The sequence below is a fragment of the Pan troglodytes genome, chromosome 16 (genome assembly GCF_028858775.2).
Source record: "Pan troglodytes isolate AG18354 chromosome 16, NHGRI_mPanTro3-v2.0_pri, whole genome shotgun sequence".
Taxonomy (NCBI): Eukaryota; Metazoa; Chordata; class Mammalia; order Primates; family Hominidae; genus Pan; species Pan troglodytes.
In genome coordinates, this window is record NC_072414.2 from 61,451,247 (window position 1) to 61,477,612 (window position 26,366).

The window sequence follows — 26,366 nt, forward strand, 5'->3', positions numbered from 1 at the left end:
GGACAATGCCTTTTTTTATGTGACAACCATAATTATCTACATATTAAGTATGACTTCTAGACATTTAAACAAAAAGCATAGTTTGGGGACAACATAAATTAGAAAAAATACTGTCGAAACCATGGTGAAATATCCCATTGCATGGGTGAACACACATTTTACTTGGATTTAATTTGGATTTCTTTTGAGGCTGAGCTTTTTTTTTTTTGAGATGAGTTTCGCTCTTGTTGCCTAGGCTGGAGTGCAATGGCACGATTTTGGCTCACCGCAAACTCCGTCTCCTGGGTTCAGGCGATTCTTCTGCCTTAGCCTCCTGAGTAGCTGGGATTACAGGCATGCGCCACTACACCCAGCTAATTTTGTATTTTTAGTAGAGACGGTTTCTTAATGTTGGTCAGACTGGTTTTGAACTCCCAACCTCAGCCACCTGCCTCGGCCTCCCATAGTGCTGGGATTACAGGTGTGAGCCACTGTGCCCGGCCACTTTTTTTTTTTTTTAACTAAAATGATAGTTTAATCTTTTGTTATTAATAATAAAAGTGTGATATCAGTCCTTGCCAAAAGCCGATTCAAAAGTTAAGGGAGAAGACAAAATGCACTAGTCACTCACAGTATAGTAGTAAACAATGTCATATATGTGTGTGTGTGTTTTTTTGAGGGGAGGGATGGATTTTCACTCTTGCCCAGGCTTGAGTGCAATGGCGCAATCTCGGCTCACCGCAACCTCCGCCTCCTGGGTTCAAGCGATTCTCCTGCCTCAGCCTCCCCAGTAGCTGGGATTACAAGCATGAGCCACCAGGCCCAGCTAATTTTGTATTTTTAGTAGAGACGGGGTTTCTCCATGTTGGTCAGGCTGGTCTTGAACTCCTCAGGTGATCCGCCCTCCTCAGCTTCCCAAAGTACTGGGATTACAGGCGTGAGCCACTGCACCTGGCCTATATGTGTGTTTTTAGAATGCTTCAGGACACTAAAGGTTAAATTGCTATTGCAGTAGATACAGAATTTATTTCTTGATTTTCTTCTTAAAGTTTTTTTTTTAGAAACAGGGTCTTGCTCTGTTGCCCAGGCTGAAATGCAGTGGTGCAATCATGGCTCACTATAACCTCAAACTCCTGGATTCAAGTGATCCTCCTGCCTCAGCCTCCCAAGAAGCTGGGACTACAGGTGCTCACCACCATGCCCAGCTAATTAAAATTTTTAAAATATTTTGTAGAGCTGGTGTCTTGCTATGTTGCCTAGGCTGGCTTTTTTCTTTCTTTTTTGAGATGGGGTCTCATTCTGTCACCCAAAATGGAGTGCAATGACATGATCACAGCTCACTGTAGTCTCAACCTCCCAGGCTCAAGCAATCCTCTCACCTCAGCCTCTTGAGTAGCTGCAACTACAGGCAAATGCCAGCACACCTGGCTAATTTTTTATTTTTTGTAGAGATGGGGCCTTGCTCTGTGGCCTTGTCTGGTCTCAAACTCCTGGCCTCAAGCAGTCCTCCCGACTTGGCCTCCCAAAGTGCTAGAATTACAGGCATGAGCCACAGCACCCAGCCTGCTTTTTAAATTATTATTTAAAATAATAGAGACAGCCCGGGCATGGTGGCTCACAACTGTAATCCCAGTACTTTGAGAGGCTGAAACAGGATGGCTTGAGGTCAGGAGTTCAAGACCAGCCTGAGCAACATGGTGAAATCCCATCCCTACAAAAAGTTTAAAAATTAGCCAGGTGTGGTGGCACGCACCTGTAGTCCCACCTACTGGGGAGGCTGAGGTGGGAGGATTGCCTGAGCCTGGGAGGCAGTGGTTGCAGGGAGGCAGTGGTTGCAGTGAGTTGTGATGGCACCACTGTGCTCCAGCCTGGGCAATGGAGTGAGACCCTGTCTCAAAAACAAACAAAAAATTAATAGAGACTGGGTCTCACTATGTTGCCCCAGGCTGGTCTTGAACTCCTGGGCTCAAGCGATCCTCCCGCCTTGGCCTCCCAAAAGTGTTTGGATTACAGGCATGAGCCACCATGACCTGCCCCAGCCCACTTAAAAAAAAAAAAATTTAGCCGGGCACAGTGGTTCACCCCTGTAATCCCAGCACTTTGGGAGACCAAGGTGGGTGAATCGCCTGAGGTTAGGAGTTCGAGACCAGCCTGGCCAACATGGTGAAACCCTGTTTCTACTAAAAATACAAAAAATTAGCTGGGCATGGTGGCACACGCCTATAATCTCAGCTACTCTGGAGGCTGTGGCAGGAGAATCGCTTGAACCTGGGAGGTGGAAGTTGCAGTGAGCCGAGATCGTGCCATTGCACTCCAGCCTGGGGAACAAGAGTGAAACTCCGTCTCAGAAAAAAAAAATTTTTTTAATGGCTTATTGCATAGTATTTTCAAAATATTAATAGGAAATTTTTACTATGATAGGAGAATATGGGGCAGTGGAATTTGTCTGAAGTAACTGTTGAATCCACTAAGTCCTTCATCAACACAAAAGGAAATGCATGAGTATTGATGTTTTGCTTAACTACTTCTCTTGAATAGCTGTGGTTAGTGCTTACTGTTTGATACCCTGTAAAAAGTATTATCTATAATGTATAGATAGAGAAGAAGATTATTTCCTCAATGACCACAAAGTGCCACTTGTCAACCAGATCAGTTTTGTTTTTTTGAGAGGGAGTTTTGCTCTTGTTGCCCAAGCCGGAGTGCAATGGCACAATCTCAGCTCAATGCAACCTCCGCCTCCTGGGTTCAAGCGATTCTCCTGCTTCAGCCGCCCTAGTAGCTGGGATTACAGGTGCCCGCCACCACGCCCAGCTAAATTTTTTGTATTTTTAATAGAGACAAGGTTTCACTATGTTGGCCAGACTGGTCTCGAACTCCTGACCTCAGGCTATCCACCCGCCTCAGCCTCCCAAAGTGTTGGGATTGCAGGCGTGAGCCACCGCACCTGGCAGATCAGTTTTTTATGTACACTGCTGGACAAACAGTATTTTGGACTGACTCATTGTAGCTTTGGAAATGTTTGGATTTTTTAATAGCTTTAACCCTTCTTGACCAAAATTCCCCTATAATGGCTGCTTAGATTTGGATGAAAACTCAACAGCTTTATTTTTTAAAAGTTTGATAGCTTTATAAATGCTTTTTTAAAAAATTCCGGATGTGAAAATATTTATGTTTGTAGTTAAGATTGACTCAAGTGGGACTCTAGATCGGTGGATTCCAATAGAAATGTTTCTTCAGAGATGATTATTAAATAATGGGATGGACTAAACAAAGAAGGTGCCCCCCCCGCAAAAAAAAGATATATATACATAGAACTAACTTTCCGGTAAACTAAGCAAATTCCACGAGGAATGCAAAGATGACCATTTTTGAAGGTAGGAATTTAAATTGGGTTTAGATAACAAATAACGGGTTGTAGACAACTTACCCATAATCCCCCCTTCCCCCAAGCACTAGGCAGTGAAGTTAGACTTCTGGATTCCACCTCCACGCTCACCGCGCGGCACTATGCAATCTTCGGTTAGTTACCAGGTCTAAGTTAGGCTTCTGGATTCCAACTCCACGCTCCACCGCGCGGAACTATGCAATCTTGAGTTAGCTACCGGGTCTAAGTTAGGCTTCTAGATTCCAAATCCACGCTCCACTGCGCGGTAACTACATAATCTTGGGCTAGTTTACCAGCTCTAAGACTTAATTTTGCCATATGCAAGATGGAGATAACATCCAACTCCTGCTGTGTGAGGATTACGTGAATCCTTGCAGAATGTGGCTCAGTGCCTGGGACATAGTAAGCGGTCTACGGCTTCTGCTAGCATAACGCTGTTAGTTTCTCTCTTCCTCCTACATCTACCTATCTCACCCAAGGTCCTGCGCTAAGCAGGGGCCTCCAAGCTGGGACGCAGCCCTTACTCTCAGGGTCAGCGCCGGCTGGGAAGGCCGCGACCTAACCAGGAGATTACGAACAATATCACCAGGGCCACAGCGGAGCTCCTGCCAAGTCAAGCAACTCATGGAACCAACGGAGGCGAAGTCCGAATACCTAGGCAACCCTAACCTAAAAGTGTTTTTAACGTTCTCAGGTCCTATAATTTACCCAAATAAAGTGGGACCGTATTTGCAGGCGCTGAGAAACTTTCTCAACAGTAAGAACCAATCAGGCGCAGTGCGCAGGCGCCTTCAGTGGGTCCTGGGTCCGCCTCTTCCGCCCGGTGCGGGCGCCGATTGGTCCGCGTGGACACATAAGAGGCTGCGTATAGGCGAGAGAGCCCTTTTCCTCAGCTGCCGCCAAGGTGCTCGGTCCTTCCGAGGAAGCTAAGGCCGCGTTGGGGTGAGGCCCTCACTTCATCCGGCGACTAGCACCGCGTCCGGCAGCGCCAGCCCTACACTCGCCCGCGCCATGGCCTCTGTCTCCGAGCTCGCCTGCATCTACTCGGCCCTCATTCTGCACGACGATGAGGTGACAGTCACGGTGAGTGCGGGCGCGGGCCGGCGGCCGGGCTGCCTGTGGGCGGTGACTTTCGGCTCTCCATGCGGTTCCCGGCTCCAGGCCGTTCGACTGAGCACTTCCGGCCGGGGCCAGGCCGCGAACACAGGCCACATAGGGCGGGCGCTCCTCGGGGCTGGGGCCTCTCGCCGGGCAGGTCCTGGGCCCCCGGGACCACGTGCGGGCCCAGCGGGCATGGAGTGCGCTTGAGGCTCGGCGCTCCGGCTCCAAGAGCCTTCGTGTAGAAAAGCTCTTCCGCAGTGCTTGGGCACCCTGACCCGTGCCTCGTCTCTCTCAGGGACACTTACTCGGACCTCTTTCGGTGTAATTGCCTTGAATTCCCCCGGTCGTGGAGGAAGGCGCCCGAGCTCGGCTCCACCTCCCAGGTCTTGTAACTTAAAAATAGCCGCGTGACTCAGGCAAGTCCCAGCCCGTGAAACAGCAGTGATGGGCTCGCCTCATTGCAGGGCGCCTGGCACACATCTCTTTTGCTTGTGATAGAATATTTGAGCTGGTTAAACATGTTATGTACACTTATTGAGTGACGTGCAGCATTTTGGAGATATTACATACGCTACGTTTTGATGGATTGACGTTTTTATTTGTTGTAGGAGGATAAGATCAATGCCCTCATTAAAGCAGCCGGTGTAAATGTTGAACCTTTTTGGCCTGGCTTGTTTGCAAAGGTAAGGTGATGGTGGCAAAGTGATGTGGTAAGGCCTGCTGATTTACGAGGGCAGGTGTACATGCTAAAGTACCCCCAGCGGTGCCATAACGCCCCACATGCCGCTGGATCTCCTAGGTGTTTTTCGTTGCATGTATATCTCTAGGAGCTAATAAGATTTCAGCTTGTCAAGTCTTATGTTTCCTTATCAGACTCTGGTTTCCCTTTTGCTCTGAAACCATGGTTAAAAAAAAATGTGAATCAGGTCATTTATTCCCAAAAAGGGTCATTCGGGAGATAGGTACTACGCATGTTAAGTTGCAAGCAAATTCTTTTTCTTTTTCTTTTTTTTTTCTTGAGACGGAGTCACCCAGGCTGGAATGCAGTGGTGCGATCTCAGCTCACTGCAAGCTCCGCCTCCCGGGTTCACGCCATTATCCTGCCTCAGCCTCCCGAGTAGCTGGGACTACAGGCGTGCGCCACCATACCTGGCTAATTTTTGTGTGTGTGTTTAGTAGTGACGGGGTTTCACCATGTTAGCCAGGATGGTCTCGATCTCCTGACCTCGTGATCCCCCCGCCTCTGCCTCCCAAAGTGCTGAGATTACAGGCTTGAGCCACCGCTCCTGGCCCGCAAGCAAATTCCTTCGGTAAATTCTTGCGTTAAACCTACGGTTTGATGGACATTTGGGTTTAGCGGACTTCATTGACACAGTAGGTACTGTGTGTTGGGATATAAAAGACTAATAAAGAGGTTCCTGGTCATGGAGCTTGCACTGGCTATTTTCCGTTGTACAGGTTACTTAATCTCTGTCAAGTGAAGCTAATAGCATCTAACTCCAGGGTTGTGTCCTCTAAAGAGTTTTGAAAGATTGAAAACATTGTACCTATGTCATCTTTAACAAGCCCCTTTTGAAGTCCCATATTTGTTTAGTAGACTGAAAATTTGAATTCACTGTTAAGAGGAGACATGAAACTGGAAAGAATATTCATTTGAGTGTTTCAGGAAGTTTGGATTTTTTTTTTTACCAACATATTATTTGTAAAAGGAGGGAAATCAGCTGCCTCAGGAGGTTCTTAACATATAGGAATGTAATTATCAGATTCAAAGCTGAACAGTAGTGCGTTGCCCTGTAACCTAAGTCTTGGCTGTTAGCAAAGAAAAGCCAGTGTCTGGGGTATTGGTTCCAGGACCTTCCACTAATAACAAAATCCCAGGATGTTCCATCTCTTATATAAATGTATTTGCATATAACCTATGCACATCCTCCTGTATACTTTAGAAGTCTACATGTTTGGTACACATGCTTATTTTTCCACTGTTGAATCCATGGATGTGGAACTCACTGTATATAGTGTTAGGGGTTGATCACTGTAACCTGGAATGGGGGATACTTTTCGTTTTTGGCTGCGTGAGTGCTTAACAAGGACAGAACTGGGCGTTTACCTATGCATGCACATGTATTGCAGGCCCTGGCCAACGTCAACATTGGGAGCCTCATCTGCAATGTAGGGGCCGGTGGACCTGCTCCAGCAGCTGGTGCTGCACCAGCAGGAGGTCCTGCCCCCTCCACTGCTGCTGCTCCAGGTAGGAAACATGGAGTTTTTAGTATTGGGAGGAGTGTAGAGATTTTTTAAAAAATAGTATTATAGACAAAATTGCCATTAATTTTTCACAAGTATATGAAGTATGGAAATCCTAACACCTGATTGACTTTTTTTTTCTAGCTGAGGAGAAGAAAGTGGAAGCAAAGAAAGAAGAATCCGAGGAGTCTGATGATGACATGGGCTTTGGTCTTTTTGACTAAACCTCTTTTATAACGTGTTCAATAAAAAGCTAAACTTTACTGCTGTTGGTCTTGTCCATAGTTTGGGAATGTGCTCTGCAAAAATGGTCTGTTTTGTAATGTTGGCTTTCAGCCTATTCTGCCATGACACAGGCTGGATTTTCCCTGCCACCATTGCCAGATGTGAGATTTAGACAATCCTGATGCTAACAAGAAGGCACCTCATGGTACAGTGTTGAAAACTGCACTGGGGTGGCAGGAGGAAGGATCAGAGCAGATGCTTTGTCCAGGTTACCTGTGTAAACTTGATGATTATAAGGCGTGTCCCCTACACTGGGGGTGGAGGGTAATACAGACCAGCTTTAGAAAGCCGCCTGGGTATTTACCCTATACAACCCTGCCTAAGAACGAACTTTGACGTATGCTGAACGTTGACTGCTACATCCCAAGGTTGTAAAGAAACAAGACTTAGCTATGTAATGTCTCACCAAATGTTTGGGAGTTTTATGGTAACACTGAAGGAGTGCAGAAAGTTTACTTAATAGTTTATTAAGGTCTCCAGTTACACAAAGTGGAAAAAAAAAAAGATTCAAACCTGTGTTCCAAAAACTAAGAGCTTTTTTTGTTTGCCAATTAATAATAACATGAATGGAATTTTCAACTTTTCAGGCTTGGATTTATATAATAAACCATGGGTATTGTGTGTTCAGAGCAGCTAATGACATGCCAGGCACATGAATGAGTCTTATCCTTACCTCCATTAGCATTTAGTAGATGAAGACATTCAGTGATGAAAAGCATGACTTCTAGCCGGGACTCCTCGTGTCAATGTGAAAAAGACCATTTGTGTAAGTTACTACAACTACTTGGGGAAAATGGCAGTTCTACTTTGAGGCATTACTCAAGAGAAACTTCATGTGGACATAGGATACATGCCTGGGAATGTTCAAAGCAACACTTGGGGCTTCTCATAAGCTCAAAAAAGACATTAAATATATGCATCTGATAAGAGTAATAAATACCAAAGACGGGATAGTGAACAATTTAGGACCTTGAGCAAGGTGGAGTTGACAATGGGTAGGAGTATATAGGTGTCAGTATTAGAGTTTTATGTTTTAAGTTTTTTGAGAGGGGTTCTTTTGCTGTTGCCCAGGCTGGAGTGCAGTGGTGCAGCCATGGCTTACTGCAGCTTCAAACTCCCAGGCTCAAATCGGTCATCCCACCTCAGCCACCCTCAAGTAGCTGGGACTACAGGCATGCCACCATGCCTGGCTAATTTTTTGTAGGAAAACCTCAATATCCTGTTCAGCGATCTGCACGCCTTGACCTCCCGAAGTGCTGGGAGATTGCAAGTATGAGCCACCATGCCTGGCTAGTTTTGTGTTTTTAATACATGGCTTGAGCATCCCTTACCCAAAATCCAAAACGTAAACGTGACACGCAAAGGAAATGCTCATTGGAACGTTTTGGATTTTCAGGTAAGGAATGCCCAACCTGTATACTAAAACCATAGGCCAGGCATGGTGGTTCATGCCTGCGATTCCTGCACTTTGGGAGGCTGAGGCAGGAGGATCGCTTAAACCTATCCCCGCCTCTACAAGAAATTTTGTTTTAAATTAGTGCAGTGTGGTGGCATGCACCTGTGGCTTCAGTGAGCCGTGTTTGTACCATTACACTCAAGACTGGGTGACAGAGCGGGACCCTGTCTAAAATTATCTAAGATCATAAAGTATGCATAAAAACCTTAAGTATATATAAATATTCCAAAGTCTGGAAAAAAGTAGAAATCTGAAACACAAATGGTTCCAAGCATTTCGGATAAGGGATGCTTAGCCTGTACTAAAGGGCAATTGTGAACTAGTGAGGATGGTGTCACAAGACAAAGATAAGGGATAGCCTATATCCACATGGTAAGTGCCTGCTTTTCCTTCACCCATTAACAGCTAACATTAGCTAGGACTGCTCATCTGTGTGGCATGTCATTCTTCACAACAGTCCCATGACAGTATGACCCCATGTTGGGGATGGGGAAGTGGAAGCTCTCAGGTTACAAACTAGTAAGTGAATGGGTGAACCAGATTAAAACCCACTCTGTCCCTGTTAACAGCATGGTCCATGCTTCTGGTCCTTTCTCCCACCTGCATCAGCTTCCTCAACTGTAATGACCGTAGGGTTCTGGAGAGGTAACAGTAGGAATTCTTTGTGCTGAGTGAACAAGTGTCAGAGGAGGGAATACTAACACTTCACTTAATTTTTGTATTTTCAGTAGAGACAGGGTTTCACCATATTGGTCAGGCTGGTCTTGAACTCCTGACCTCATGATCCGCCTGCCTCAGCCTCCCAAAGTGCTGGGATTACAAGCATGAGCTGCTGCACCCGGCCCCCCATTCTTATCAATCAGGCAGGTTTGGTTTCTCCTATTTCATACTTCTGATTGTTCACCAAGCATACATGGTACTTTGCTTACATTTCTATTGTTCTCAGCATTGTGTTCACATCTCCTGTGGCCACTGGAAGCGTACCCAGGTCCATGGCTGGCCAACTCACACCCCTTTAAAAGTCTATCAGCAGGAAGCCAAGATTAGGCATGAAGGGCTCTCATGTTCTGGAGAACTGTAGGAACAGACATGCTCATAGACAAACCATCTGAACAACTTCATAAACCTGTATTGTCACTGAATGTGTTGCACAATGGGATAAGTAAAAATATCCAAAGCTCCTGCCAATCGTTTTACTTTCTAATTTTTTTTTTTTTTTTTTTTGCTTCTTCTCAACTGAAAATAAGGAGAGAACCACATGTGAAATTTTAAAACCACCTTTTGGAAGAGATAAACACTCTAATTAAAATGAAAGAATTAGGTGCAGTGGCTCAAGCCTGTAATCCCAGCACTTTGGGAGGCCCAGGCAGGCTGATCACTTGAGCCCAGGAGTTCCAGACCAGCCTGGGCAACAAAGTGAGACCCCCGTCTCTACAAAAAAAATGAAAAAATTATAATGTCCAGATTATTGATCTGACCAGAACAGTCCAGGTTCCATGATGCATGCAGTGGTGTCTGTGATCTGACTTTGAGAGATATCTGGCTCTGTTTCAGAAGAACTAAAAATGCAAGTGCTGTAAAGCTTTAAAGCAGCCCATGTTTATCTCAAGTTGAATTATCCAGGCTTGCTTACAAAGATGAGAGAGAAGTGGCCTGTAAAATGACAGAGAAAAACATTAAGTGCTGGTCACTGTATCTTACAAAAGTATGTGTGTGGAGAGGACTCCGTGACACGGTAGAAGAAATGCTGGGTTGAGACAACTGAAGTGCCAGGCCTAACTTTTACCCTGCCATAGCTGTATGAACTTACGAAGGTACTCAACCTCTCTGAGCAAGTTCGTTGTTTCGTTTAAAATTGTTTTGAGACAGAGTCTTGCTCTGTCACCCAGGCTGGAGTGCAGTGGCACAATTTCGGCTCACTGCAACCTCCATCTCCCAGGCTCAAGCAATCCTCCCACCTCAGCCTCCCAAGTAGTTTAGATTACAGGTGCATGCCACCATGCCCGGCTAATTTTTTTGTATTTTTTGTAGAGATGAGGTTTCACCAGGTTGCCCAGGCCGATCTTGAACTCCTGGGCTCAAGTTATCTGCCTGTTTCAGCCTCCCAAAGGTTTTGTTGGGCCAATGTGAGCCACCATGCCCGGCCAGTTTCTTTATATTAAGAGGGCTAATTGAGTTCTTCTGACATGGTAAAGTCCTGAATGGGAGAACACATAAAAGTTATCTCTAAAGTGCTACTCAACCAGATCAACAATTACCTGGCTCACATTGTTCCCTAAGAATTTTCTGTACATACTCATTGAAATTATGGGAGGGACAAAGCATTTGGCATGTTTTATTTGAATTTATAGAAATATAGTAAACATTTTGCTGCATAATTATTTTGAATTCTTTCATTTTACTTTATTTTTTGAGACAGGGTTTTGCTTTGTTGCCCAGGCTGGAGTGCAGTGGTGAGATCAGTGCAGTGGTGAGATCACAGCTCACTGCAGCCTCGACCTCCTGGATTCAAGCCAACTTCCTACCTTAGCCTCCGAAGTAGCTGGAACTATAGTTTTAGTTCTTCTGAAACAGAGCCAGATGTCTCTCAAAGTCAGATCACAGACACCACTGCATGCATCATGGAACCTGGACTGTTCTGGTCAGATCAATAATCTGGACATTTCCATCAGAAAACAGGGTCAGAGGTCTTCACATATGTTTATAGGATTGCTCAAATACTTTTATGGGCTTTCAAAGAATTCTCCAAGGCCTTCTCAATTTAACTTGCTGAAGCTTCCACACCTCTGACTTGTATGCTTTTGAGAGTGTTTATAATGTCCAATTCAAGAAATGTGTGTGTTTCATGCTCCAGACCTTTGCACTTGCTATGACCATGCTACTGCACTCCAGTCTGGGCAACAGTGAGACCACTTTGGGAGGCCAAGGTGGGCAGGTCACTTGAGGTCAGGAGTTCCAGACCAGGCTGGCCAACATGGTGAAACCCCATCTCTACTAAATACAAAAATTAGTGGGGCGTGACAGCGCATGCCTGTAGTCCCAGCTACTTGGGAGGCTGAGGCAGGTGAATCGCTTAAACCCGAGAGGCAGAGGTTGCAGTGGGCCGAGATCGCGCCACTGCACTCCAGCCTGGCGACAGAGCTAGACTGTCTGAAAAAAAGAAAAAAAAAAAAAAAAAGTACACGTGTAATTACGTCCACGTGACTGTTGACTATCTGCCTCCTACTCCACACCATATGTTCTGGGGATCAGGGCTGTCCGTTTTGCTCACCTGTATCCCCAATATTTAATGCTGGGCTCCTTGTTGGCCTTTAATATATATTTATCAGAGTTCAACTCTCCTTTTACATGTTAAAAGTTAGAACCGGCTAGGCGCAGTGGCTCACGCCTGTAATCCCAGAACTTTGGGAGGCTGAGGCGGGCAGATCACCTGAGGTCGGGAGTTCGAGACCAGCCTGGCCAACATGGAGAAATCCCGTCTCCACTAAAAATACAAAATTAGCCGGGCGTAGTGGCGCATGCCTGTAGTCCCAGCTACTCGGGAGGCTGAGGCAGGAGAATTGCTTCAGCCAGGGAGGCGGAGGTTGCGGTGAGCTGAGAACGCGCCATTGCACTCCAGCCTGGGCAACAAAAGTGAAACTCCGTCTCAAAAAAACAAAAACAAAAAACAAAAAAGAAACAAGAAGTTAGGACCCAGATGGGAGGAGGAACTTATTAAGCAGCAATGATGAACGGAACCAGAACTGGAACCCATGAATCCAACTAGCAAATGCTCTTTCCATTGTAGCAGCCCTATAGGGGCAAACACGCGCCCGCCATCCCCCAGAAGCCTCATTGATTCATTTACTTTCACAGCACGCACCTTCCAGGCTCCTCCGCACAGGTACAGGTTTGAGGCGGGAACCAGATGAGGACGAAGGCGGAGATGCTGTTGGTACCAGGTCTGGCCTTGCACTCCGGCTCTGCGAACCTAATGCGCGGTCTTGCAAGCCTAGCCCCTGGGCATCAGGGTTGACTGCCCTGGGAATGCCTGGAGAGATGAACAGGGAACTCATCAGATGCCACAGCAGAAGCAAAGGCGTGGCACCTGGAGGCCCACTTCCTTCTGGACACGGAGTCCCGCACTCAGGGTGACCTGTCACCTCCTCTGTCACGTCCAGCATCACCTACGATGAAGAAGATGCAGGAAGCTTAGAGGCCGAGGCTAGGCGGCCAGACGAAGTGTCGTCCTCTGCCCCGGTCTCGGCCCCAGGGAGCCTGGCACCTCTCCAGCGCTGGCGCGTGAAGGTCGCAGGCCCACAATAGAGCTTTTTTTTTTTTTTTTTTGAGACGGAGTTTCGCTCTTGTTGCCGAGGCTGGAGTGCAATGGCGCAATCTTGGCTCACTGCAACCTCCGCCTCCCGGGTACAAGCGAGTCTCCTGTCTCAGCCTCCCAAGTAGCTCGGATTATAGGCATGAGCCACTACGCCTGGCTAATTTAGTAGAGACGGAGTTTCACCATGTTGGTCAGGCTGGTCGCGAACTTTGATCCACCCACCTTGCCCTCCCAAAGTGCTGGGATTACAGGCTTGCGCCACAGCGCCCGGCCGACAGTCGAGCTTTTAGAGCCCGCGGCGCGCCCACCGACGCAGCGCCGGTAGGAAAAGGCGGGCCGAGAGGCGGGGCTGGAGGCCGAGTGTGGCCGAGGGAAGCCGAACTTTCCAGTTTCGCTGAGGCCTGTTACCGCTGGGGGCGCCTTCGGGACAGTTGGCTTCTGCGCATGCTCTTGACCCTCCGTCCCCCGGAGGAATGTCTTAAGTCAGGAGCTGATTAGTGGTTGAAGGCAGCTGATCTGTTTCGAAGCCTGTGTGTCCGGAGAGGCCAACGCTTTCATTAGCCAGCAGGAATGGGCTGGGGCGCGTTTATAGTTGGGAATCCTGAGCCCGGGCTGTTGCTTGGAGGACTCGGGAGCAGCAGTGGATTTCGGCGTTACCAGGAGAGGTCTCGAGCACCAGATCCCTCTTCCTTCACTTCCCAGTAGTGGGTTCTAGCCGTTCCCAGCGCCTTCATTTCCAGAAGGCGATTTTACCCAGAGAAAGGAGAGGGAAGATTTGCTCTACCTTTGGCTTCTTATCAAATAGCTAAATCACGTGGGAAGCTGGTAAACAAAAACAAAAATGAATGAAACAAACAACTAAACAGCTTGCCGGGCCCCTCCAAGGCCCACTGAACCAGCCCCTCGAGGCAGCCACCGGGAATCTGTATTTTCATAAGCTCTTCTGATGAGCGGGAGGATAAGTCAGTCAGGGCTGGAAACTCCCGGATCAGAGCAAACCCAGCTCCTCAGCGCCTGAGGAGAAGACGCGTAGTCAATATGGTTTGAAATAATGTGTAAATGAATATATGAATGAAGAGCTGTCTTCAAACGTGGAAGGAAAAGTTAACAGTTTGATAAAAAGCCATATTGACAAACCTGGGAAAATGGGCTGTTGGTTGATTTGGGTGTAAATTCCTATAACGTTTTTCTTCTTTCTTTTCTTCTTTACTCCTCCTCTCCCTCCTCCTCCCCCACCCCTCCTTTCCCCTCCTCCTCCTCTTTCTCTTTCTTCTTCTCTTCTTTTTTTTTTGAGACAGGATCTCACTGTCGCCCAGGATGGAGTGCAGTGGCATGATCTCTGCTCACTGCAACCTTGAACTCTGGGGCTCAAGCGATCCTCCCGAGTAGCCGGGATCACAGGCACATGCCACCACGCCAGGCTACTTTTTTTTTTTTTTTTTTTTGTCTTTTCTAGAGATAGGGTTTCACCATGTTGCCCAGGGTGGTCTTGAACTCCTAGGCTTAAGTGATCCTCCATCCTTGGCCTCCCAAAGTGCTGGGATTACAGACGAGAGCCACCACACCCAGCCCCTTAATGTTTCATTCTACTATTTTATTAAAGACTGAAAACCACAGTTAATAATGTGGGGATTTTGAATTTTTTAAATTTCCTTTTTTTTTGAGACAGGGTCTTGCTTTGTCACCCAGGCTGGAGTGCAGTGGTGTGATCAAGGCTCACTGCAGCCTCGACCTCCTTGGGGCTCAAGCAACCTTCCTGCCCCAGTCTCCAAGTAGCTGGATTACAGGTGGTGAGCCACTGTGCCGTCACTACAAGTTCCAATTTTTTTTTTTTAATTTTTAAATGTTTTCTTCAGCCTGTCTGAGTTTGAACTACTACAGTTTTTTGTTTTGTTTTGTTTTGTTTTTGAGATGGAGTCTTGCTCTGTCGCCTAGGCTGGAGTGGAGCGGCGCGATCTCAACTCACTGCAAGCTCCGCCTCCCGGGTTCACGCCATTCTCCTGCCTCAGCCTCCCGAGTAGCTGGGACTACAGGCGCCCGCCACCACGCCCGGCTAATTTTTTGTATTTTTAGGAGAAACAGGGTTTCACCGTGTTAGCCAGGATGGTCTTGATCTCCTGACCTCGTGATCTGCCCGCCTCGGCTTCTCAAAGTGCTGGGATTATAGGCGTGAGCCACCGAGCCCGGCCAGAACTACTACAATTTTTTTAGGGTAATTTGGTCCTCTCTCTCAAAAGTGCACTTACCCTCTATCCAGGAATTTCATTTGTAGGAACCTATGCTATGTACAATTTCACTGAAGTATTGCTTGTATTAGAAAAAAAAGTATGGATGATAAGCAGGTTGAATAAATGTTAATGTTTTCATGTAGCTATGTATGGGAATGCCGCTATGGAAAGACATCCAGGACACCTTGTTAAGTGAAAAAAGGTAAGTTGCCACCAGTATGCATAACATGATCCTATTTGAGTAAAAAAATAAAAAAAATGTGCATATGTTTATAGTATTAAAAAACTTCTGGGAGGATTCAAGAGTAATTATAGTGGTTACTTCTGAGGACAGGGATTGGATGGGGTGGAAGAAATGTTTTTACTTTCCAGTTTATCCTTTCTATATTGCTTGAATTTTTAAAGACCATGAACATGCATTACTTTTGTAAATTAAAAACACTAGTTTTGATTTTTTAAAAATTGGAGAGGGTTTCATGTGGAAGAGAGACTCAACTTCCAAGTAGTTCTAGAAGGAAGAACTCTGACCAGTTTTGAGACAGTTTTAGGTCAAAATAAGAAAAATAAGGAAAAGCTTTGCTAGGTGTTAGGCTGAGGCTGGGATATGGAAGACAGTGTTGCTTCAGGAGGAAGTGAACTAGATGCTTCCTCCAGCTACGAGATCATGTAAGTCTTCTGGGACACAGGGTTAAATGCTCTGATATCAGACTACCTGGGCTGGCTCAAATCCCATTGCCGCTAAATAGGGCTGTGTGACTTTGAGTGAGTTATTTAACCTCTCTGTGCCTCAGTTCCATCATATGCATAGTGGGGATCATGGTGACACCTACCTCATAGAGTTCTTTTAGAATTAAGTGAGATGGCACATATAAAACAATTAGCATAGTTCCTGTTCAAAAACTGTTGAGCGTTTCTTTGCTATCTCATATGAATTGGTGGCTAAAAAGTTAAAAAGTGGCTGGGCGCGGTGACTCACTCCTTTGGGAGGCCGAGGAAGGTGGATCACTTGAGGCCAGGAGTTGGAGACCAGCCTGGCCAACATGGCAAAAACCCATCTCTACTAAAAATACAAAAATGAGCCGGGTGTGGTGGCGTGTGCCTGTAGTCCCAGGTACTCAGGAGGCTGAGGCATGAGAATTGTTTGAACCCTGGAGCTGGAGGTTGCAATGAACCGAGATTGCGCCATTGCACTCTATCCTGGATGACAGAGAGAGACTGTCTCAAAAAATAAAATAAATAAAATAAAAAGGAAATCAAAGAAACAGTTTCTACAATTAGAAAGGCTGTTTTATTTTTACACCCTTTATGGAGAAGGTCAAATATTGGATTTTCAGAATTAATGGAATTATTGGGTTGGTAGAATTTCATACATGCTGGATGGCTTTGCTGACAAAAGCAATTTTTGTTTACCAGATGCTGGCTCAGTGTTGCCCCATAGTGGCCAATCCTGGGAAGGGCTACTGGGGTTGACCCCTTCACGCTAGAGTGCTTCTAGGCTAGGGTGTGAGTTCCACAGTCAGGGCTGCCTGGCTGCTTGGCCGAAGGATGAGTGAGTCAGTCCACACCTTAGTAAGGAAAGCATGTTTGTGTGCCCTCCCATGACCCAGCCACGATGAAACCAAGAGCACTTTAATATGGTCTTCCCTCCCTTGTAATTTACTTAGCACACTTCACTTCGCCTCTGCAAATGCTCAAGTTCATTTCTTGTTTAAAAACAAAGAAAGATGTCACTGAATCACTGTGCAATCTGGTGCACCCTTGGTTTTCCTCAAAGGTTGTTGGAAGAAAAGGCCACATGAAAACCATTTCTGCTTTTGCCAGAAAACTTGAGCAGGCTGTTATGTTGTTATGGTCTCCTAAATAAGGTCTCATGTGAAAAATTCTTGTAAAATTTAGGGGCAGGAGAAAGTTTGTGTCCTCTGGGGCATTAGTCTGCATCCTCCTGTGTGATAACGAGAGCTCTGTGACTTCACACTCTCTCTTCTCTGCTTCAGCTGCTGAGAAATTCAGTACCAGACCAGGTGCCCAATCTCAGTAATTAAATTAACCCAAATGGATAAGGTGTTTACCTCCTCCTCCTTTTCTTGGTACTGATTTTTAAAATAAAAATTTTGGCAGCTTTTTTTATTGACTTTACTGCATAGTTGTACTTTGATCTATACTCAAATTCTTTTGAGAAAGAGGAAAGGAATTCACAAATTAAATGAAAAATTGAATATTGGAAGGTTTTTTTCTGGTGGCACGTTAAATGAGATGTTAAGTTAGTGGTTGTACTTGGGTTTTGAGACTAACAAGCTTATAGGTCCAAGATTTCAGGTCATAATTTTTCTTTACTTGGGAAAATGAGAACCTCATGCATATCAGGCCATCAAAGAAGTTGTGGGGTGTGGTGAAAAGACAGAAAGCAGTTCAGGCTTGTTTTTTGTTTGTTTGTTCGTTTGGAGATGGAGTCTCTCTGTCACCCAGGCTGGAGTGCAGTGGCATGATCTCGTCTCACTACAACCTCCGCCTCCTGAGTTCAAGCGATTCTCCTGCCTCAGCCTCCCGAGTAGCTGGGACTATAGGCGCGCACCACCACACCTGGCTAATTTTTGTAGTTTTAGTAGAGACGGGGTTTCACCACAGGGCTTGTTTTTTATCCACTGTCACCAAGGATAATATTGAATCAGTGTGAACATTCAGAGACCGAAAAAGCTAGAAGCCCTATTTGGACCCAAAATATTTTCCCTCTGCTGTCATTTCAGACATGCCACCATTAGGGCTTCATTTCCCTGCAGTCTTCTTTAAATACCAAAACTGCCCTGGGAAGGATAAGACATCAGTTTCTTCATACTTCAGAGCAAATGGGATTGATTCCCAGGGCCTCCTTTCTGTGGACTGGGTTTTTGCCTCCTCACCAAGAGACTGGGCTCCCTGGGCGAGCAGAGGCTGCTGGGTAAGAGAGATTCAGTTCTGTTTCAACAAGCTGTGTGGCCTTCGACAAGCCCCCTGACCTCTCTGGCCCCTGGTGTCCTCACGTTGCCATGAAGGGCTTTTGAGGATGCTCCAGCTCCCACATGGCCAATCCCGACTCCCCTCCCAGGGCCCCTGATGGGCCCTGCGGCAGGTGCCAGTGGAGTCACCTTCCAGCCCGGCGGGGCCCATTAGCTCCTTGCTCTGTTGACTCTCAGGTAAAGCCTTTCTTGTGTTTACTCAGCAAAGATTCTTTTAAGACAGGCTAAGCACACGGTTTACTCTGCTAACAAGCCTTGGCATTTATTGTGAGGACCTGTGTTGACTTATTCTCGAGTCTCCATTGACATTCACTGAGAAACGTTAACGCAAACACAAGGAGACATCCTGGGAGCTCTGAGGCCCGACATTGTGCTGGGGAAGGAGCTCCAGAAAGGGCCATCCTTTCTGTTTTGGTTAGAATCACCTTGAGAGTTAAAAATAACAATAATATAGGCACCATAAGAGATTCTAATGATCTCCTTTTACTTTTTAGGTTCAGTATCTGAACACTTTTGCTAAAGGTCTCTGGAAAGCTCCCTGTGTTAATTCTCGATGAGACTACGTCTGTGCCGGCCGCTTCCTGAGCCTCTTTCCATGTGCATAGGCCTGCTGCATGCTGGAGACCCGCGGCACAGCTGCCAAGTGCCCCGTGTGGTTCTGTGATCTTGGGACAGTCACTTCCTCTCTGTGGTTGTCAGTCTTCTCATCCCTAAGGTAAGGGGACGCTGTCTCCACGCTCATCTCCTCAGCTAGACTGGGGCCTCAGGCCTAAGCCCAGGGCCTAAGAGCCCTAAAAAATGTTTGCTGAATAAATGAATGAATAAGCCACATTAGCCACTCTCTCCAGTCTTGCTCCGACATCTTGTGCCTGAATCCTCCCCCAATGCAGGCTCTGCTTTGAGTCGTACATAGTCTGATGAGATCTGCTAATGGGGTCACTGCAGACAACCACAGAGCCCCAGCGTCTGACTCATGCGCTGCGGCTGCCAAGTGGTTTCACCTGTCTCTGCCTCTCTCATTACCTCCTCTCATCCAAGCTGATGCTTGTAAAGGAAACAGCTTTCAGGTGAGGGGCCTGTGTATTTGGTTTGTCTTTGTTGCCTGGAAACTGTTGACATCCTGAGACATTCTGTTGCCTTCACTGGGTAATGAAAAATTGATTACTTTTCTCTCTGTCAACAAACTATAGCCCGTTCCCCTTGGCTGGGAATGGGTGAGAAGTGTGTGCGTCTTGCTCTGTGGCTGTTTGCTTGCTTTCAACAAGTTGGGTTTGCTTGACTTAGAGGTGGGGGTGGGACCCAGAGCAGAGGGACAGGATGAGTGGCTGTGGGGGAGGCTCTTGGGGAGAGGACTCTCCTCACTTCCCTTGAGCGCTCCCTCAGTTCCAGCAAATGCCTTCACCCAGCTGACCCGTGGCATCTCTCCCCTCTGCAGTGTTCTCTCTGCTCAGCCTGCCCAGAAGCCTTCTTGAGTCTCTCCAGCCCTGGGGACAGCCTGAGATACACAGCTAATACCATTTCCTCTGTGTTCTGCTCTGTATGGTGTCTCCTCTGGACTGTGCACTGGGCTGGCATCCCCTACCTGAGGGGATGGGCAATAGATATACCCAGAGGAGCTCAGCATGCTAGATTTAGAAGGGACCTCAGAGAGCATCCAGCCCTCTTGGTTTTACATTTGTGGAAGAGGAAGCTCATAGGGCAGGTGATGTGGCTGTGGCCACATAGCTAAGTGGTAACAGAGTATGCCTTCTTGACTCCCAGTCCAGTGGGATGAAGGTCGTCAGTTTGGTACTCACTGTCCTTGGTGGAATATGAAAGTCATGGGATGGCCCTCACCCCAGAAACATATCAAACACTCAGCAAAAGGGGTCAGAGACTGGGCAAGAGCGGACAGAGGCCTGGGGTCTTTCCGTGGGGAGCATGGTGACTTGGCCACTCAGCAGGGATGGAGGTGGCGGAGCTCACGTGAGAGAAGCTTTCAAAAGGTGGTGTTGAGAGAACAGTGAAGAATGGGCTTTGCGAGGGTGGCCTGATGTGTAGGCTTGGCTAAGTCCTCTCCTTTCCTGACTCCGTGTTTGGTGCCTGCATGCCTTGCTCCCCAGAGCGGGGACAGCGTGTGGGCCCCACAGCCATGGGAGAGCAGAACTGCCCAGGGTAGGAGGTCACAGCCTCAGGCTGCCTGGTCCCACTCCAGCAGCTTTCTTGGCCCCAGGTAGGATCTGTAGATGACCCCGTAGGCTCAGCCTTGCCCCCAGCCTTGGGGGAGCCCATGCTTGCAACAGGATAGATAAGGGCTCTCTGAGATTCCCTGAGCTATTACTCCTGGCTGGCCCTATTTTAGACCTGCCTTGCTCCAGGAAAGGATCTTACACTTTGTTCCAGGGCCCCAGGCCTGCCTAGACATCTCTGAGTCAGCTTCAGGGGATCATAACTTTAAGCCTCTTGTTCTTCACTGATTCCTGTACTCAGGCATTTCTTGAGTTCCTTAGTCCCTGGGTTTCGGGCTGGCTTAGGAGCAGCCAATTGGAGGGCTCTGGATGTGTTTTGCTTGCTTTGCATCAGTGGGGGACTGGGGCTGGGGCTGGGGCTGGGAAGGGTGCTTTATCACTGATGTCATTAAGAATTGCCAGTGCATGGTCAGGATGAGAAGCAGACTAGCTTCTTTTTTTCTTCTTGAGACAGTCTTGCTCTGTCACCCAGGCTGGAGTGTAGTGGCGCGATCTCAGCTCACTGCAACCTCCGCCTCCCAGATTCAAGCAATTCTCCTGCCTCAGCCTCCCAAGTAGCTGGGATTACAGGCGCCCGCCACCACGCCCGGGTGATTTTTGTATTTTTAGTAGAGATGGGGTTTTACCATGTTGACCAGGCCGGTCTCGAACTCCTGACCTCAGGTGATCCACCCACCTCGGCCTTCCAAAGTGCTGGGATTATAGGCGTAAGCCACTGTGCCCGGCCCAGACTGGCTTCTACTCAGTTTTATCACTATTGTTACTTTCTCTACAGACTCATTGCCTGACCCTGGGGGATGGACCCTTCTGCCCCTCACCCCCACCCCAGGTATACCACCGGCAGGTATATAGGTTTTTACATACTTATTTCTTTTTAAAATAAACCTTATTTTTTAGAACAGTTTTAGGTTTACAGCAAAATTGAGCAGAAGGTACAGAGATTTCCCATATATCACCTACCCCTACAACATGCACAGCCTCCCCCACCATCAAAAACCTGCAGGGAGTTGTCCATTTGTCACAGTCCATTAACCTGCATTGATACATCATCATCTCCCAAAGTCCATAGTTTACATGAGAGTTTGCTCTTGGTGCTGTGTATTCTGTGGATTTGGAAAATGTAGAATGATGTGCATCCATCATTGAGGCATCACACAGAGCAGTCTCACTCCCCTAAAAGTCCCCTGCGCTCCACCTGTTCATCCCTCCCTCCCCCAACCCTGGCAACCACTGATCTTTTTACCGTCTCCATAGTTTTGCTGTTTCCAGAATGTCATCTAGTTGGAATCATGCAGTCTGTAGCCTTTTCAGATTGGCTTCTCTCGCTTAGTAATGTGCATTTAAGGTTCCTCCATGTCTTTTCATGGCTTGGTAGCTCATTTCTTTTTAGCACTGAATAATACTCCACTATCTGGTTGTGACATGGTTTATCCATTCATTTACTGAAGAACATCTTGGTTGCTTCTAAGTTTTGGCAATTATGAATAAAGCTGCTATAAACACCTGTGTGCAGGTTTTGTGTGGATATAAGTTTTTTTTTCAACTCCTTTGGGTGAATACCAAGGAGCATGATGTATAGAATTTAAAAAATTGGGAAGCAGGTGAGGCACGGTGGCTGATGCCTGTAATCTCAGCACTTTGGGAGGCCAAGATGGGAGGCGTGCTTGAGCCCAGGAGTTTGAGACCAGCCTGGGCAACAAAGTGAGACCCCTATCTCTACAAAAAAATTAAAAAGTTAGCCGGGTGTGGTAGTACACACCTGTAGTCCCAGCTACTTGGGAGGCTGGGGCAGGAGGATCCCCTGAGCCCAGGAGGTTGAGGCTGCAGTGAGCCATGGTTACGCCACTGCACTCCAGTCCGGGTGACAGAGCAAGACTGTCTCAAAAAAAATAAATTTAGAAACATTACCCAAGTTGTGGATTTCTGGTTTCTTGTTAAACATTGGAGGATCTGGATGGTATGTGTCTGATGGTGCAGTCAGCACCGCTGCTGCTGTCCTTTTGGGTTGGGCATGTGCCACCTCTTCAACTCCTCTCTGCCCCCACCTTCTATAGTCTTTACTCTGCCACAATTGCACTCGTGCCTAGCCATTTGAGTTTGCAATCCCTGGAGGAGATAGCATAACACTTCTCAGGTGGGGAGCCTTGAGAATGGTCCAACTGCATCACTACGTGTCCCTGGTAGTCCTGGATTTGGTAGATGTGGTTTAGGTGCCCTGGAGGTCCCTGTAGCAACATGTGATTTTCCTGTGGCCTGGTTTTGAAGTGAGCGTGCCACAAGGTTGGTAGAATGGAGTGAATTGCTGACAAGCGAGTGAGTGGGCCTAGCCTGCCACCTGCCGCCCAGCTCTCAGTACCCCTGTTGGGCTTGGTTTTGTTCCCAGAATCCAGTCTTGATGATTTACCTGACAGTCTGCTCCTTCCCAGGTGCAGGAGTTTGTTTTAATTCTCCTTTCCTTCTATGGACTGGACGCATTTGTCTACTAATTCATTCACTCATTGAATTATTCAGCATGTATCCACGAATTATCTATTAGGCAACCACTGCTTTCGATGTCAGAGATGCAGAGATTAATTAGATCAAGTCCTAACTCTTAAAATTCTCTTATCTGGTGGAATAAAGACCCTTCAAGGATTATACTGTGTTTAGGAGGTCTGTGGTAAGGAGCAGCAGCTGTCAGGAGGCAAGGGTGGGGCAAAGGGGTGGGCTTGTGTGGGAAGGTGTTAAGGAAGCTTCCTGGAGGAGGAGATGTTTTGGCTGCAGAGAAAGCTGCTCTTAAACAACACGGAGTAGCTAGATAAACATCCATAGAACTGCAGGGATGTGGTGTGGATGGAACTGAGTGTAAGGAGAGTGGCAGTTGAAGAGATGACTGGGTGAGGGCCAAGCTCAGAGTAGCCCTGCCCAATAGAAATAGGACGAGCCGCCTAGGCGTTTATAAACTTCCTAGGGCCACATTCAAAAATGGAAAAGGACACAAGCGAAATAATTTTTATTTTATTATTATTATTTTTTTGAGATGGAGTCTCACTCTTGTCGCCCAGGCTGGAGAGCAGTGGCACAATCTCGACCCACTGCAACCTCCACCTCCTGGGTTCAAGCAATTCTTCTGCCTCAGCCTCCCCAGTAGCTGGGATTACAGGTGCCCTCCACCATGCCCAGCTAATTTCTTTTTGTATTTTTAATAGAGACGGGGCTTCACCATGTTGGTCAGGCTGATCTCAAACTCCTGACTTCAAGTGATCCACGCACCTCGGCCTCCCAAAGTGCTGGGATTTCAGGCACCTGGCTCAATTTTTTTTTTTTTTTTTTGAGATGGAGTCTCGCTCTGTCGCCCAGGCTGGAGTGCAGTGGCGCTACCTCGGCTCACTGCAACCTCCACCTCCTGGGTTCAAGCGATTCTCCTGCCTCAGCCTCCTAAGTAGCTGGAATTACAGGCATACGCCACCAACCATGCCCGGCTAATTTTTGTATTTTTTTTAGTAGAGACAGGGTTTCACCATGTTGGTCAGGCTGGTCTCAAACTCCTGACCTTGTGATCTGCCCACCTTGGCCTCCCAAAGTGCTGGGATTACAGGTGTGAGCCACCGCACCCAGCCTTGAGCCACTGTGCCTAGCCTACCTGGCTCAATTTTAATAATGTATTTTATTTAACTCAGTATATCCAAAATATTGTCATTTCAACATGTGGCAGTAGCCACACTTCAAGTGCTCAATGGCTACATGGACTAGTGGCTACTGTAGTGATGGGACATTCTTCTAGAACGTTCTTTCTATTTTTTTTTTAAACGAAGTCTCGTTCTTTCACCCAGGCTGGAGTACAGTGATGTGATCTCGGCTCACTGCATCCTCTGCCTCTGCCTCCTGAGTTCAAGTCATTCTGGTACCTCAGCCTCCCAAGTAGCTGAGATTACAGGCTCACGCCCCCATGCCTGGCTAATTTTTGTAGTTTCAGTAGAGATGGAGTTTCGCCATGTTGACCAGACTGGTCTTGAACTCCTGAGGTCGAGTGATCCGCCCACCTCAGTCTCCCAAAGTGCTGAAATTACAGGTGTGACCCACCATGCCTGGCCTCTCTAGAATGTTCTTTATCCTCATGCCTCAAGGAGGGAGTGACACAGTGGGTTTTTGTTGAAGAAATACCCTCCAGCTCCTGGAAAAGTGGAAAAGTGCCTGAGGGAGGGAGGTGGGGAGGCCGGTGGAGGCAGTGCAGGAAGCACCGACCTAGGCGTGAGACGGAGAGGAAAGCTCAGGTATGAAGGAGGATTGTTTTTTAATGACTGTCTCCCAAGGAAGTTGTGATTCAACCTCCTGAGAAGATGTGATATCAGCAGGAATCCCCACTCCTCGTGAGAGCCCCAGAATTGTTTTGAGCCCTAAGACAAGGATATAAATTTAGGGAAGTCATCATAGACAATTTTGCTCTCAAACTCAGGGTGCTTGACTGGGCACAGTGGCACACACCTGTAGTCCCAGCAATTCAGAAGATCAAGGCAGGAGGAACGCTTGTGCCCAGGAGGTCAAGACTGCAGTGAGCTGTGTTTGCACCACTGCACTCTAGCCTGGGTGACAGAGCAAGACCCTGTCTATAAATAAAACAAAACAAAAAGCCACCCAGGGTGCCACAATCCGCAGCCCCATGTCAGGTTTAGATCCCATCCCTCCCTCCCAGCCTGCATTTCCAGAGGCCGTCTTGACTCCTTGACTGAGACAGCATCCGCTTTTCTGCTCTCTGCCTGTTTCTCACAGATGGGGAGGGCCGAGCTCAGGGGCCGACTTTGAGCCACTGTCCCTGGGGCTCTGTCCTTGTCCTGAGCTACCCCTCAGTTCCAGCTGCAGATCTAGAGCTGCACCCTGAGTCAGCAGTGGGACCTGAGTCTCAAAACGGCAGAGGAGTCCTGGCTGTCTGCTGAGGTAGCGCATGAGGAAATGGATTCCTCGTGCTGGCTGGGTGGCCTCTGGCCTGTCATTTGTCCTCTTTGGACCTGTGCTTCTCACAGCATAGTCTGTGGACTGCATTGGCTCTCAAAATATTGTTACTTGTCTATATGGAGACAGGTACAGTAAGTACCTGCTGAGAATGTAAGAGTAAACATAGAAACTTTTGGCAGGGTGCAGTGGCCCAAGCCTGTAATCCTAGCACTTTGGCAGGCCAAGAGGAGAGGATCGCTTGAAGCCAGGAGTATGAGACCAGCCTGGGCAACATGGCGGAATCCTATCTCTACAAAAAAATACAAAAAATAGCCAGGCGTGGTGGTACACGCTACTCAGGAGGCTTAGGTGGGAGGATGCCCTGGGTGGGGAAATGGGGAGAGATGTTGGTCAAAGGGTAAAAGTTTCAGTTAGACAGAAGGAATACCTTTTTTGAGGTCTATTGCACAGCATGGTGACTATCCTTAATAATGATGTATTGTATATTTCAAAATTGCTAACAGTGTAAATTTCAAATGTTCTTACCACAAAAATGGTAAGCGAGATGATGGATTTGTTAAAATTAGCTTGACTTTATCATTCCACATTGTATACATATATCAAACATCACATCAGACCCCATAAATGTATGCAATTAATAATAAAAAATTATAAACAGGAACAAAAGACCAGTGGCAACCTGGTCCTTCTTCAGAGAGGGCTTGGGAAGTCCTGCCTCTACCCCCTTTCCAGTGGGGTGAAAGAGAGGTGAGCCTTGCGGTTCTCCTTTGGGGCAGGAGGGGGCGGCAGATACACAGGTAATCCATCTTTCCCTGCAGGACCGGTTCCTTCATTCTCCAAGCTTCCTCCATTTGGCACCTTCTGGATGCTGGGGACACAGGGAGAAAGAGAGGCTTTCTCCTTTTTCCTGTTTTGCCTCAGTCCAGGGCAAAGCCACCAGGGAGAGTGTCCAGGAGGGCTGTCTACATGGAGATGACACAAAACGTGACCCCTGCCAGGGGCTCTTCTCCCAGGAGGTGTAGCTGCGTGGCTTGAGTGTATAGCAGAGGCCTGAGTGGGGCTTTCTGGGTTCGAATCCTGGCTCCTTCTCTAGTTGCTGTGAGATGTAGGAAAGGCTTTGGAGTCACCCCAAAGCCCAGCTTCTTCAAGTGTAAAGGGGGCATGTTAATGGTAGCTGCCCTACAAGGGTATTGGGGGATTAAAGGATAATTCTTTTTTTT

General features: G+C 47.3%; 1 protein-coding gene and 2 long non-coding RNA genes across 7 annotated transcripts in view; 2 read left to right on the forward strand and 1 right to left on the reverse strand.

Annotated features, from left to right (window-relative positions):
* The first annotated feature begins 2,454 nt into the window (after positions 1–2,454).
* On the forward strand, positions 2,455–6,972 carry RPLP1 (ribosomal protein lateral stalk subunit P1). The gene is made up of 4 exons (XM_001174908.7): positions 2,455–4,447; positions 5,074–5,148; positions 6,596–6,713; positions 6,854–6,972. Exons 1-4 carry the CDS (start codon positions 4,376–4,378, stop codon positions 6,931–6,933), a joined length of 345 nt encoding a protein of 114 aa, XP_001174908.1. The 5' UTR covers positions 2,455–4,375; the 3' UTR covers positions 6,934–6,972.
* A 2,199-nt stretch (positions 6,973–9,171) lies between these two features.
* LOC134808457 (uncharacterized) lies at positions 9,172–13,155 on the reverse strand. Its single transcript, XR_010151414.1, has 2 exons — positions 12,313–13,155; positions 9,172–10,103 (listed from the first exon to the last, which is right to left on the reverse strand). It is a non-coding gene; the product is annotated as an uncharacterized LOC134808457 (long non-coding RNA).
* Positions 13,156–13,233: 78 nt separating this feature from the next.
* Positions 13,234–26,366, forward strand: part of LOC104002363 (uncharacterized) — a 249,704-nt gene continuing 236,571 nt past the window's right edge. For all 5 annotated transcript variants that reach the window (XR_008539336.2, XR_008539330.1, XR_008539328.1 and 2 more), the window contains exons 1-3: positions 13,234–13,430; positions 15,137–15,195; positions 18,481–18,701. This is a non-coding gene — a long non-coding RNA (uncharacterized LOC104002363). The remainder of the gene's footprint in view (positions 13,431–15,136; positions 15,196–18,480; positions 18,702–26,366) is intronic.

Coding starts and splice junctions, on each gene's coding strand:
- RPLP1 (XM_001174908.7), top strand. CDS start 4,376: ATGGCCTCTGTCTCCGAGCTCGCCTGCATCTACTCGGCCCTCATTCTG. Junction 5,149..6,595: donor GGCCTGGCTTGTTTGCAAAG/GTAAGGTGATGG, acceptor CATGTATTGCAG/GCCCTGGCCAACGTCAACAT. Junction 6,714..6,853: donor CTCCACTGCTGCTGCTCCAG/GTAGGAAACATG, acceptor TTTTTTTTCTAG/CTGAGGAGAAGAAAGTGGAA.